Below are 13,716 nucleotides of genomic sequence, written 5' to 3'. Positions count from 1 at the left end.
CAAAACCTTCTTTTTTAACTAGTTGATTTCATTGACATCCTATGCCCTTTTAAAATGTGGTTCTTTTTTGTGGCAGGGGGGTGTTATTGGGTGGTTAATAATAATAATAATAATAATAATAATAATAATAATAATATTCCAATTAACAAAACAATCGGAATATATAATTTTTCCATATACAGTCATACCTCGAGTTACGTTTGTGTCAGGGAACTGCCATCAGAGCAAGAAACGGAGGCAGGGATCCCGAGCGATGCCGGAGAGGGGACTAGCAGGGGGGAAGGATTTCAGCATAACACCCATAGAGAAGAGAGGGAGATGGAGGAATTGGTGACAGGGCTCCAAGACCCTTCACCTGAAACTAGTGGAGAGAGCGCTGGGACGCCCCTGCCTTCCCCTTACTTGCGCAGACGCATTCCGCGCAGGGAACATAGGAGGAGACTCGGGGTCAAACAGCTTTTATGCTGGAAGAGGTTCAAGAGACACCCACTGTCGGATTCTGCAAGTGACTAACAGGTCACAGAGGGCGAGCTCTGACCCTAAGCATGGTTGGGCAAGCAAACTAACTAAACTGAAGGCAATTTATGCACAAGTAACCCCTCACAACCATTACAGCAATCCGAAAGTCATTTACGTTACTTGTGCGCAAACAGTGGAAACATGAGACAGACTGGAGACGCCGGGGCAGCGGAGCCAGCTGCGGGGGCGCAGGACCTAATGAAGAGGAACCAGGAGCTGGAACGGCATGTAGCACTGCTGATGGTACGGCTGGACGAGAGGCGCACCCAGGACGCGCAGGTTAGACCCACCCCAGTGGCAAAGAAGGTGCCCGGACTAGTACACAAATTTGGGGGGGAAGCCCCAGGAATATAATGGATTCCGAACGGAAATAGAGTATGCCTTGCAGCTGCAGCATGATGACTTTGCTGACGAGGCAGCGCAGGTGGCGTATATCGTGGGGCACCTTGAGGGCAACACGAGGGAATGGGTTAGACCCCTGATGGCCGCGCAGAACCCCGCCATGAAGGACGTTATGAAGTTTTTTCAGGCAATGGACGCTATGTATTCTAGCCAATTGGGAGAGAGTGTGAACCAAAGGGAGCTGATGAGATGCAAGCAGGGGGACCTTTCCGTTAGAGACTACTGGTCCCGCTTTGCAATGCTAATACACCGGCTCAAATGGGATCTGGATAGCCCTCCCATACGGATGCTGTTTGAGGAGGGGTTGTCCCCAACCATTAAAGATGAGCTCTCCTGCGCGCCCCGCCCGGAGACTATGGATCAGCTGACGAAAGCTGCGCTGGCGATAGGCGCTCGCCAGCAAGCGCACGCTTTGGAAAGGCGGGAAGGGAGAGGAGAGCGTTGCCCTGACTACCGCATTCCTGAGATGCCAAGGCAGTCTCCCGGTGACGTGGTGCCAATGGAAATTAATGGGGCGCGCGCCCGCGAGGCTCCGAGCGCCCACCAAGGAGTCAAAAGGGAGGGAAAGGCTGGGAGAAACACCAAGAACTGTTTCCTCTGCCAACGGCCAGGACACTTTGCCAGGGTCTGTCCACAAAGAAAGGCTTGGCAAGGGATGGTGGGAGCCGCTGGAAGCGAGGAGGAGGGGGCAAAGGAAAAGGTGCAGGGAAACGCCAGCGCTTGACTGCCCACAGGGGGCGCAGCAGCCTAGCGAACAGATAACAGAAGTGCCCCAACCAGACCCACCCAAGGCTTCTATAACAATAGAGGTGGTGCTAGAACTCCCAAATAGACACCCAGTCAAGGTGAAGGCAATGCTGGACTCAGGCAGCTCCTGTAATTTTTTTAGTAAGGAGTTTGCACTAGAGCACCAACTCCACCTGCTGCCACTTGATTTCCCACGATAGATGGCAGGGAGCTGCTAGGAGGGGAGGTAACACATCAAACCCCACCCATGAGAATGAGTGTGTCCAGGCACACCGAAACCATTGCCTTTCACATGGCCACACTGGCGGGACCCCCGATAATACTGGGCATGAGCTGGCTAGTGCTACATGATCCAGTGGTGGCTTGGCATCAACGGACAGTCACCTTCGGGTCAGCGCACTGTTTGGAACACTGTCTAGGGGGGGAGAAGCCCAGGGTGAGGTTGCCCAGAGTGGCAGCAACTACCCTGAAGCAGAGAGCGGAGGTGCCGCCACAGTACGCGGACTTACAGGAAGTCTTCAGCGAGAGGGAAGCGGACAGGCTGCCGCCACATATGCCCTTCGACTGCCAAATCAACCTACTCCCTGGGGCACAGCTGCCGGTGGGTAAGCTGTATGCCATGTCGGACCGAGAGATGCAGGAGTTGCGGGACTTTATTGACAAAAACCTAAAAAGGGGGTTTATAAGGGAATCTAAGGCAGTAGGGGGGAGCCCTGTGTTTTTTGTAGACAAGAAAAACACGGATCAACTTAGGCTGGTCGTGGACTATCGGAAATTGAACCTCGTATCAGAACCCGTGACCTTCCCAATGCCCAGAATTGATGATATTCTGACTAAGGTGAGGAAGGGTACGATCTTCCCCAAGCTGGACCTCCGGGGAGCATACAATCTGATTAGAATGAGGAAGGGGGACGAATGGAGAACCACCATGTTCACTCCCCTAGGAGCCTTTGAGTACCTAGTCATGCCATTTGGATTACAATCAGGCTCAGCCTGTTTTCAAAGCTTCATGCACCATGTGCTGGGCCCCCTGCTGTACAAAAACTGCGTGGCATTTCTGGACAACGTCCTGATCTATTCAGACAATGAAAAGCAGCATGTCCAGGACGTCAGGGAAGTGCTGAATAGGCTACAGCAGCACCAGTTGTGGGTCAAGCTGGAAAAGTGCCAATTTCACGCCAGAGAAGTGGAATTTCTGGGATACAAGTTGTCGGACAGAGGACTAGCCATGGACCCCGGCAAGGTGCAGGCGGTGCTGGAATGGAAGGCCCCCAAAACCTGGAAGGATGTGCAGAGGTTCCTTGGGTTCAGCAACTTCTACCGGAAGTTCATCAAGAACTTCGCCCACTTGACCGCACCCATCACGGATTGTCTCAGTAGCAAGAAGAAGTTCGTCTGGACAGAAAGTGCCCAACGATCCTTCGAAAGGCTAAAGAAGGCGTTCGCCTCGGAGGAACAGCTTCTGCATGTGGATCTGCAGAAGCCGATGAGGCTGGAGACCGACGCATCAGACAGAGCCATTGGAGCGGTGTTGCTGCAGCCAGGACGGAGCCAACGCACCTGGAGGCCGTGCGCCTTCTTCTCACAGAAACTGAACAAATCGGAACAGAACTACACGGCGTATGATCGCGAACTGTTAGCTATTTATGCAGCGTTTCGGCAGTGGAGACATCTCCTAATAGGCGCTCAGCACAAGATTCAGGTTTGCACTGATCACAAGAACTTGGAATATTGGAGAACAGCTCGAGTCCTCAACCAGAGACAGATTCAATGGGCACAGGAGTTCTCCAAGTTCTTCTTTGAGATCAAGTACGTGCCGGGGGAAGAGAACGTGAGGGCAGACGCGCTTTCCCAGAAAACGGAGTATACGGAAGGAGAAGGACCGTCGGAAGCTTGACACGTGTTCCCTGAGGAACGATGGGTTTGTGGGGGAGCGTTGGTTGGGAAACGAGAACTAACCGAGCTGATTCGCCAGGACAAATTCACCCAAACGAGAATCAGGGAACTCAGGGGAACGGGGGGAGACCAGGGAGGCTTTGAGGAAAGGGAAGGACTGCTGTATTACAAGGGAGCAATGTATGTGCCCAGGGAAGCCCTGCGGGAAAGGGTGCTCAAACAGCTTCACGACAACCCAACTGCGGGGCACTTTGGGCAACACAAAACTATGTTACTGGTTACTAGGCAGTTCTGGTGGCCAAGGGTGAGGGAAGATGTACGAGAGTATGTACGGGGGTGTGACCGCTGCCAACGGGCCAAGGGGGAGAGGGCAGCCCCGGCAGGGTTACTGGAACCCTTACCCACACCGGGGAGACCATGGGAGGTTGTGTCGATCGATTTCATGACAGATTTACCCAAATCCAGAGGGAAGACAGCAGTCATGGTAGTAGTAGATCTGCTAACCAAAATGTGCCATTTTATAGCGTGTTCACATGCAGTAACGGCCGAGGAAACCACCCGGTTGTTTGTGGATCACATCTTCAGGTTGCATGGGGCTCCTTCGAGGGTTATCTCCGACCGAGGGAAAAAATTTACCTCGAGGTTCTGGAGGAGACTCATGAACTTATTGCAGGTGGAAGTGGGATTCTCGACCCGGTGGCGTTCCGGCTCAAGTTGCCAGACAGCATGAAAATCCACCCGGTATTTCATAGGTCGCTGCTCTTACCGTACAGAGGGGAGCGGAGGGTCCGGGAGGCAGGAGGGGAAGGACTCACCCACCTGCTAATGGAAGAGAGGGAACGCCACCACGAGGTAATGGAGATCCTGGATTCGCGCTGGCGAGGGCAGCAGGTGGAGTACCTAGTGGCTTGGGAGGGGGAACCTGAGTCAGAAAACACGTGGGTTCCTGCGGGGAAAATAGATGATGGATATCTGGTGGAAGAGTTCCACAACAGGTATCCGAGGAAGCCCAAACCCCTTGAGAGATTCTGGGAGGAGCAATTTGCCACCACCGATGATGAGGAAGAGGATTTCGTGGGTTTTCCGGCTTCCCAGGAGGAAGGAGGAGAATCGTCAGGAGAGGAGGAATCAGATTGGGAAGCCCCGCCCGTGAGAAATTGGAGCAGGTGGGAAGCGGGGTTTGAGTCCACGGACGACGACAGCAGCTCCTTGGGGGGCTTCCCGGCATCGTCGGCTGAAGAAGGGGACAAGGTCCCATCACAGGGTCAGGCCGGGGGTGGAGGGAGTCCTGGGGAGGAGGTGGATGTCAGGGAACTGCCATCAGAGCAAGAAACGGAGGCAGGGATCCCGAGCGATGCCGGAGAGGGGACTAGCAGGGGGGAAGGATTTCAGCGTAACACCCATAGAGAAGAGAGGGAGATGGAGGAATTGGTGACAGGGCTCCAAGACCCTTCACCCGAAACTAGTGGAGAGAGCGCTGGGACGCCCCTGCCTTCCCCTTGTGCAGACGCGTTCCGCGCAGGGAACATTGGAGGAGACTCGGGGTCAAACAGCTTTTATGCTGGAAGAGGTTCAAGAGACGCCCACTGTCGGATTCTGCAAGTGACTAACAGGTCACGGACGGCGAGCTCTGACCCTAAGCATGGTTGGGCAAGCAAACTAACTAAACTGAAGGCAATTTACACACAAGTAACCCCTCACAACCATTACAGTTTGCTTCAGGTTGCACGTTTTCAGGTTGCATTCCGCAGCCACCCAGAAGTACCGGAAAGGGTTACTTCTGGGTTTCGCTGTTCACGCATGCACAGATGTGCAAAATGATGTCATGCGCATGCTCAGAAGCGGAGAATCGCAACCCGCACATGCGCAGATGCGCAGACGGGTGTTACGTTCTTTTCAGGATCCCATTCGCAACCAGAGGTACCACTGTAGAAAGTTATATTTGTTACTCAACAATTATATTCCATTTCAACAAAACAAGCTACTGCCCTCTCACCCAACATCAATGCTTATAAATCGAATTGCATACAATTGCATTTTAAAGTTCCATTTTATCTAATTTAACACTCTCTAACATGTTTCTTAATATATTCTGCTGTTTTCTTACACTTCAAACCCCGCTGTGGTCTTTGCATATGGGAAATAACTTTTTGTATACGGTGGTACCTTGAGTTACAAACACTTCAAGTTAAGTTTATTTTGTGTTATGAATGATTTTAACCCGGAAGTATATTTTCCGAGCTCTTAGAGGCCTCCACGAATGCCAGGAGCCAGGCCCCGACATCCGCAGGATGCCCAGCAGGTCGCCTCCCAGCCCCAAAGTTAGGTAAGGAACAGTTACCAAACAAAGACTAAGAGCAATGAAGCTGTTAAGAAAACAAAGGTGAGCCTGGGCCAAAAAGCCCTTTACCAACCCTTGCCCTACCCCCAGCTATAGCAAGATGGGTGGCACCTAGCCAGGTAAGCCCATGTACCCTGTGGGAGCGGGGAGTGGAAAATTTTGGGATTCTGCAAGGGATTTTGGGATTTGTTTATGTGTGTGTGCCCTGTGCCTTTGCCTCTGCTTTGCTCCTTCGTTTGGGGGACTTCTGGGGGACTCTGTCTTCTGCCATTGTTTTGGGGATCGTGTGAGGTTTGGGGTTCAGCTTCTTGTTTGGGGATCGTGTGGGGTTTGGAATTCAGCTACTGGTTGACTGTGTGACTGCAGATATGGATAAATTCCCCCCCCCCCATCCAAACAATCATCGGCATGTAAGAAAAACATAAAAGTTAATTTTTTCATCTACAATGCTATCTATTTATTTTATAATACAGTATATTGATTATTGCCTTCATTTTATGGATCAATGGTCTCGTTAGACAGTAAAATTCGTGTTAAATTGCTGATTTATGGGGTGTTTTTCATCTTCTGGAACGGATCAATCCATTACTTTCAATGGGAAAGTGTGCTTCAGGTTAAGAATGCTTCAGGTTAAAAACAGACTTCCGGAACCAATTAAGTACTTAACCTGAAATACCACTGTAGACTGGAAAGGTTTTCCAATCTTCTTTAAAAGATTCTAAATTTGTATCTTTTTTCAATTTTTGCCATCTCTGCATATTCCAAGCTTTTCATAAACCATTCTTCTTTTGAGGGTGTTCTCTCCTTCCTCAGTTTAACAGTATACAATAAATATTTTTGATCTGTAATTTTTAATGCGTATTTTCAACATGTGTATGGTTTTGTGCTTTTCAATATTAATAATAATAATACTATTTTACATTATTACTATTATTTGTATTGCTTACAGCTTCTAACAACGGAGGCTTATGGCATTTACCAATTTAACCCATGCTATTGTTTAAGCTGAAATATCACAATTCTTGAGGGAAATAGATAAAGAAATTGCTGAAATCAGACTGAATTATCACTAAGATGTAAGTACCTTAATGAGAGTATCTTCATGAATCTTCAATCCAAGGATCCACAAGGTTCCAATGAGAGGAAGCTTAAGAGGGCCTGGAGGGTAATTCCTGTTTGACCACAGCAGTTTCTTGAAGTTCAGAATCAGAAGAGCCACCAGCAGAGCAATCAAAAGTGCCCATATCTCCATCCTTCTCTTGCTGTCTCTTTCTCCTTAATTCTTTCTAGGTTGCCTGGTCAGGTTCAACTCTCTTTCTCTAAGGGCTTTTTGATTTTCTCAGAGAAATCAGCAGTACTCTCTGTTTATATATGCTCAGTTATTAAAAACAATTAAGCAACAAGGGATGTGACACCATATGCAAGTACCCTTGCAATTTGGTTGCAAGTCTTGGAATACAATCAAACACTCTAATCATTCTAATATGTGTCACGCAAATGAGAGGATGTGTGATTTATATTAGACACATTGAACTTCCAAGGGACTGTGATCTACTCCCAGTATAAAAGAACTGGCAGTGATCTACCCATTGTCATTGGAGAGAGGAGGTGCACGTGTGGGATGGGTGAGTGGAAGGGGAGGATTGCCCAGAGTTCTTGAGATTTTTGGAGGGTGCATTGAACAGGCTTTTGGGGGGATACAGACATTCATTGCCCACTTTGATTCATCCCGCGATCGACCAGGTTCAGCAGGGGATCTACCGTCTGGACATGCCTGATTTATATGAATTGCAGTTAGAATCCAGGCTATCTTAAGACCGATTTTATGGCACAAATATTTGGGAAATGATTTTGTACCAACCATTCATGTGATAAAGATGAATATGAGAAAAGCCTTGCCAGATCACACCAAAATCCTCTCTAGTGCAAATGCCCATGGGAAGCTCTCAAGCAGGACTATAGACCTCACCCACTATTGCTCCCCAGTACTGGGTGCAGAAAAGCATGAAGTGTCTGATCCTGGAAGTCCAGCGTTGTCCATGGGTGCAGTGAGAAGCCTGAGTCCTTCAGCCCCTCCCCCCTCTTGCTGCCTCCTTGGTCTCTGTTCTCCCTTGAATAGTGCACAGAACTGAAGGAGAAATTTGGAAGGGTGATAGTCTTTCCTACTTCCTCTTTCTGCTCAATATGTACTGCTCAACTTTTACCCCAACCCTTAGGAAAAGCAAAGGGTGCATGTGTACGTTCTCTCTTTCTGATTCTTTTTTTGTTCTCTCTCTCTCTCTCTCTCTCTCTCTGTCTCTGTCTTTGGAGGGGGCTCATCTGAGAGAGTGGGGACTGACCCTAAATATGGGTTTTAAAAAGTGTATTCATTTTTTTCTGGAAAGTACAGTGGGTGGGTGCTTGTCATATTCAGAATGCTGTTCCAAAGAACAGGAACAGTCAGTCTGAAAGCCCCAATAATAATGCAAAATAAATAGCAAAAACAAAAGCACCAAACTTAATCAGTTCCAGAAGTCCGTTTGACTTCCGAAATGTTCGAAAACCAAGGTGCCCCAGAATAGTCGATAGCCATATCAAACGTTCAGCTTCCAAAAAATCATTTGAAAACTGGAACACTTCCAGTTTTCAGAGTTTGAGAACCAAGGCGTTTGAGAACCAAGGTCCCACTGTATTGGCAGGGGAGCGGTATAACCAAGGATCTCACCTTCCTGGAGATTTTCACTTTCTATTCCCTTTTATAATTTAGAAAATTCATCACTGCTTCATTCAAAAGTAGAATGTAAAGCAGGTGTAAACCCAGAAGTTCCAACGGTGTTCAGGGTCCCTTTCACATTTTTAATTGTAAAATTAGAGGTTGGTGAATTATTACCGGAGGTTCGTCAATCATTTTGCAACTTTAGCTGCTCCTCTTACCAACCTTTGTAAGAAATCTCTACCAGTCAAAGTAAATTGGACTGAGGGCTTTTGATTTGTTAAAACATGCCCTTGTAAGCTCCCAAGTTATGCTGGCCCCAGATCAGAGACGTCCGTTTGTGGTGCAAACTGATTCCAGTCAGACTGGGCTGGGAGCAGTTCTGCTCCAAGAAGATGAAGAAGGAAATTGGCGTCCCGTGGTTTACCTGAGTAAAAAATTGATCACTCAGGAGCAAAATTATTCAACCATCGAGAAAGAGTGTTTTGCTTTGGTCTGGGCTCTGATCAAATTGCGTCCTTATCTGTGGGGCAACACATTTGAGGTTCAAACAGATCACTCCCCATTGTGTTGGTTGGAGAGGGTAAAAACCTCTAACCAGAAATTGCTCAGGTTCCAACGGTGTTCAGGGTCCCTTTCACATTTTTAATTGTAAAATTAAAGTCTTGCAGTGATAGGGCCCACCTCATCAACTTACTTCTTCATTGTTCTCAGCCATTGTTATTCTTCATTGTTCTCAGCCACAGCAAGTGTGAATGGTCAGTACATAAGATAAAAGTTCGGCCCCAGATGTACGGCTTCAGTTTCTGTAATGCCCACACGATGGCAAGGCATTCTTTCTCAATGGTCGAAAAATGTCTTTCCCTTGGAAGTAATTTCTTGCTTATGAAGGTGATGGGATGCAGGTCGTCCTTCTCTCCTTGTTGGCACAGCACGGCCCCGATCCCGGCATTGGATGCATCAGTGAAGATGGTGAACTCACGATCATAATTAGGAGCAACAAGGACTGGATCTGATGTCAAGGCGCTTTTTAAGGCATCAAAGGCCTGCTGACACGCTGCTGTCTATTTGACCTTATCTGGCTCCTTCTTCTGAGTTAGGTCAGATAAAGGCGCTGCTAACTCATTAAAATTTGGAATAGATTTTCGATAATAACCGGCTAGCCCTAGGAAGGCTCTGACTTTCTTCTTGGAGGTAGGGGTAGGCCAGTTTGAAATGGCTTCTATCTTTGTCTCTAAAGGTTTCATCACTCCTCCTCCCACCATGTGTCCCAGGTATTGAACGAGCCCCCAGTAGTAAAGTTGGTACTGTTTAGAAATCATTCCTTGGTCAAGTAAAAAGAGTGAGGCCTTGTGGGAACTTTATCGGCCACAAGGACCCTGTGAATCCTGGCCACGCCTCAGAATGTGAGACGTCACTCAGAACTTCTTAACCCTGTAAGTTCTGATTCTCTCCACACCCCCTCTCGTCTCGCATCCTGAGGGAAACTGTGAACATACATTTACAGACCTCTGAGAGTTCAACCCCCTTCCCATTGCCTTTCACCCCTTCCTGGCGTCTTTGTCAGGCAACTGTTGAACCTCCTCACAACTCCCAGGTTCGCACTGTGCGAAACCAACCCACGCACTGGTGGCCTGATACCTCTCAGGTGGAATTCCCTTCGTTGCTCGAGCGGATCGCCTGAGCACAAACTCAGGTGTTTCTTCTGACCCACTGGGGCCAGCAAGTGTGTCCTCTACATCACAGGACTCCCCCTCTGACTTAGTGCGTCTTCGGGCTTTCTTTACTATGCTAACAGGAGACGAAGGCTCACTCTTGGGCTCTCTTTTAACAACCTGTGGAGATGCCCAACCCTGTTCTTGATCCTGTTCAGAGACCTGGTCCTCATCAACAGGTTCAGCCTCTGGCTCTCCTTCATCCTCAGAATCAGACAGACATTCTGAGAGAACGTCAGGATTCGCATTGCGCCTTGACCAACCATCCTGCTCACAAAACTCAGCATGTTTGCTGATCAGAAGCTTGGTCTGATCACCTTCTGGATATGCAAACCTCCACCCCTTTGTCGCAGGTTCATACCCACAGAAGATCATTTTCTGGAACCTAGGGCCATCTTGTTGAGCTTTTGGCACCGGCACCAAGGCCTGTGACCCAAACACATGGTTGGGGGCCTACATTACTACACCCCCTATCTGGCATTTGCTAGCTTTGATGGTTAAGCCCGCCTCTTTAATTCGCTGTAGCACTATCCCTAAGTGCTCTTTGTGTTTATCCCAAGTTGGACTGTACACAGCAATATCATCTAAATAAGCAACTGTGAACTCTCTTAATCCGTTCAGAATTTTGTTCACCCACCAATCGTTGAAAGGTTGCTGGTGCATTCTTTGTTAAGTCTAGGCAGGTGATGTAATGACACTGGCCTATGGCTTCGATCAGGTCATCTAAACGCGGCATTGGATATGCTATGCATCTGCTTTAGTGACATGGTTCAGCTTCCTATAATCCAGTCAAAATCTGATAGATCCATCAGGTTTGTTTAATAACACTATGGGTGCTGCCCAGGGGCTTTCCGAAGGGGTTATGATCCCTGCCTTCAACATCTCCCTTACCTCATTGCTAACTTTCCCCACGTATTCTCCAGTTATCCTATAGGAGTTTACAGCAATGGGCTTGGCATCCCCGGTGTTGATATGATGTACAACTCCCTTAGCTCTACCTGGAGTATTACTGAAAATTTCCTTATAATCTTGTAGGATCTGTTTAACCTCCACCTGCTGGTTAAAGGATAATGTAGGAGCTATCTTTATTTCTTGTAGATTGCACAATTGCTCCCCTCTCGATGATATGGCAAGGACTTCTTTATATAATGGTCCATTGCTTAGACAGAATCGCTCAGGTCTTTCAGGGGTTAAAGGCATGTCAGATTTGGCTGCCTCAAAGCAATTAACTAAATCAGCATCTTCTTCCTGTTCTTGGACAAAACTATGTTTTTGGTTTTTTAATAAAGGAACCAGCAGGGCTTCATTTCTCCCCTCAGAGTTCTGTTCCTCAGCTCTGTCTCCTTTGGCAACAGTAGCATTCCCCTCAGCATCGGGTGACTGTTGACCCCCCTTGGAGTGAGTAACTCCAAAAGAACTCTGTACATGCTCTAAGAGATCCCATCCGATCAGCACAGCAGTAGGAATCTCCTCAGAAATAGCAACCTGCCACTGTCCTGACCAATCTTGGAACTTAACATGGATCTCTGCCACTGGTAATACCTCAGGGGTTTTTTAAATTCCTTTTAATCGCATAACTTTCCCTGGAATTATTTTGGTGGGACAGATGATCTCTGGGTGGACAATAGTGACTTGCGAACTTGTATCTTTTAACCCTAGAAATCTCCTCCCTTCAATCCAAATATCTTCCCGGGCATTTTTCAAAAGAAGATTGTCTTGTTTTATAGCATAGCAATGTGCCACTTTAGCCTCCACCACTTCAGCAGGCTTTGGCCTATCCTGACTAGCTTAGCTCTCCTCAGCTGCTTTGATACAATACATTTTTTTCTGAGGGCTAATACTGACAGACTTTCCCCCTCCAGCTCTACAATTAAAACTTTTGTGACTCGCGACGGGAAGGCAGAAAATGAGGCAGAAGGGCTGGCGCAGCAGTAACTTAAACTGCAATCCACGTCCCCTCCAAGCTGCCCGGTTGGGCGCTTACCTGTGGGCGTGGGTGCGCCAGCCAGGTGAGCGGGGCAGGGGGCATAACGGCCCCTGCATGGCACAGAAATCGCGTCCCGCCCACAACACCTCCCCTCTTGGAGGGAGGAGGGGCTTTTCCCTTGTATTTCTCTGAATATGGGTTCCCTTTGACTGTTGGAATTTATTTCTGTTAGTCCCCCACACTTTCCCGCCAAAACTTGGTTCATCAAACCTATGGTCCCTTATTTCATTTATTTGGTCAGCTCAGTTAGCGGCTTCTTGAAGTGTTTGAGGGTGTCTTTGCTTTATATGATATTTTAATTGGCTGTTTATCGTTTCAAAAAATTGTTCCAGAGCAAACACTTCTCTGATTTTTGGAACAGAGTCTGCTCTCTCCTGTTCTAACCATTTTGTGAGGTAGTTTGAGATTTTAGCCCCAAGCTGAGCATATGTCTCCTGCCTCACTTTAGTCACACTTCTAAATTTCTTTCTCAGTTGTTCTGAGAACAACTGAGCTACATGATCCAGTGGTGGCTTGGCATCAACGTACAGTCACCTTCGGGTCAGCGCACTGTTTGGAACACTGTCTAGGAGGGGAGAAGCCCAGGGTGAGGTTGGCCAGAGTGGCAGCAACTACCCTGAAGCAGAGAGCGGAGGTGCCGCCACAGTACGTGGACTTACAGGAAGTCTTCAGCGAGAGGGAAGCAGACAGGCTGCCGCCACATAGGCCCTTCGACTGCCAAATCAACCTACTCCCTGGGGCGCAGCTGCCGGTGGGTAAGCTGTATGCCATGTCGGACCGAGGGATGCAGGAGTTGCGGGACTTTATTGACAAAAACCTAAAAAGGCGAAAGATTTATACGATCTGAAGAGAAACCAGAGTAAAAAGGTAGAAAAGGATGGAGATACTTGGAGGTTGCAGAGTTTGGAGAAATTAAAAGATAAAGTGCGAGATTGGCTACATTAATTTGGATAAAAAGGTAGGATTCCAGGTGGAAAAATCGAAGTTAGAAACAGAACTGTTAGAACCTAAGACTAAGGTACTTTCAAAAATGAACAACTTGCTGTTAAAATGGAATACACAAGATGAAACGGTTAAATCAGCTATGATAAAATGGGCACAGGACATTGGGTACAATATCATGTTTGCTGACTGGGAAAGGTTATGGACCACCGGTGTGAAGTTCACGGCATGTAATGCCTTGAAAGAAAATATTATGAAAATGATATATAGGTGGTACATGACCCCAGTCAAGCTTGCAAAAATATATCATCTGCCTGACAATAAATGTTGGAAATGTAAAGAAACTGAAGGAATGTTCTTTCACCTCTGGTGGACTTGCCCTAGGGTTAAGGCTTTCTGGGAAATGATATATAATGAGTTAGCAGCTCCTTTCGGGGGTTCCCGGCATCGGCGGCTGAAGAAGGGGACAAGGTCC

At 47.8% G+C, this 13,716-nt stretch overlaps 2 protein-coding genes across 2 annotated transcripts in view; one reads left to right on the top strand and one right to left on the bottom strand.

The window, feature by feature from the left end:
- LOC310844913 (cytochrome P450 2J5-like) overlaps positions 1-7,208 on the bottom strand; it is a 28,774-nt gene extending 21,566 nt beyond the window's left edge. The window contains exon 1 of the mRNA XM_083739660.1: positions 6,990-7,208. Coding sequence (XP_083595786.1) covers positions 6,990-7,157 — 168 coding nt within the window. The 5' untranslated portion in view covers positions 7,158-7,208. The remainder of the gene's footprint in view (positions 1-6,989) is intronic.
- The window catches only part of LOC310844912 (cytochrome P450 2J4-like), a 289,677-nt gene that overhangs the window by 178,577 nt on the left and 97,384 nt on the right, over positions 1-13,716 (top strand). The gene's annotated exons all lie outside the window — the stretch shown is intronic.

Source organism: Podarcis gaigeae (genome assembly GCF_964106915.1).
Source record: "Podarcis gaigeae genome assembly, chromosome: 5".
Taxonomy (NCBI): domain Eukaryota; kingdom Metazoa; phylum Chordata; class Lepidosauria; order Squamata; family Lacertidae; genus Podarcis; species Podarcis gaigeae.
Note: the sequence above shows the minus strand (reverse complement) of the source record. Positions and strands in the feature narration are given on the sequence as shown.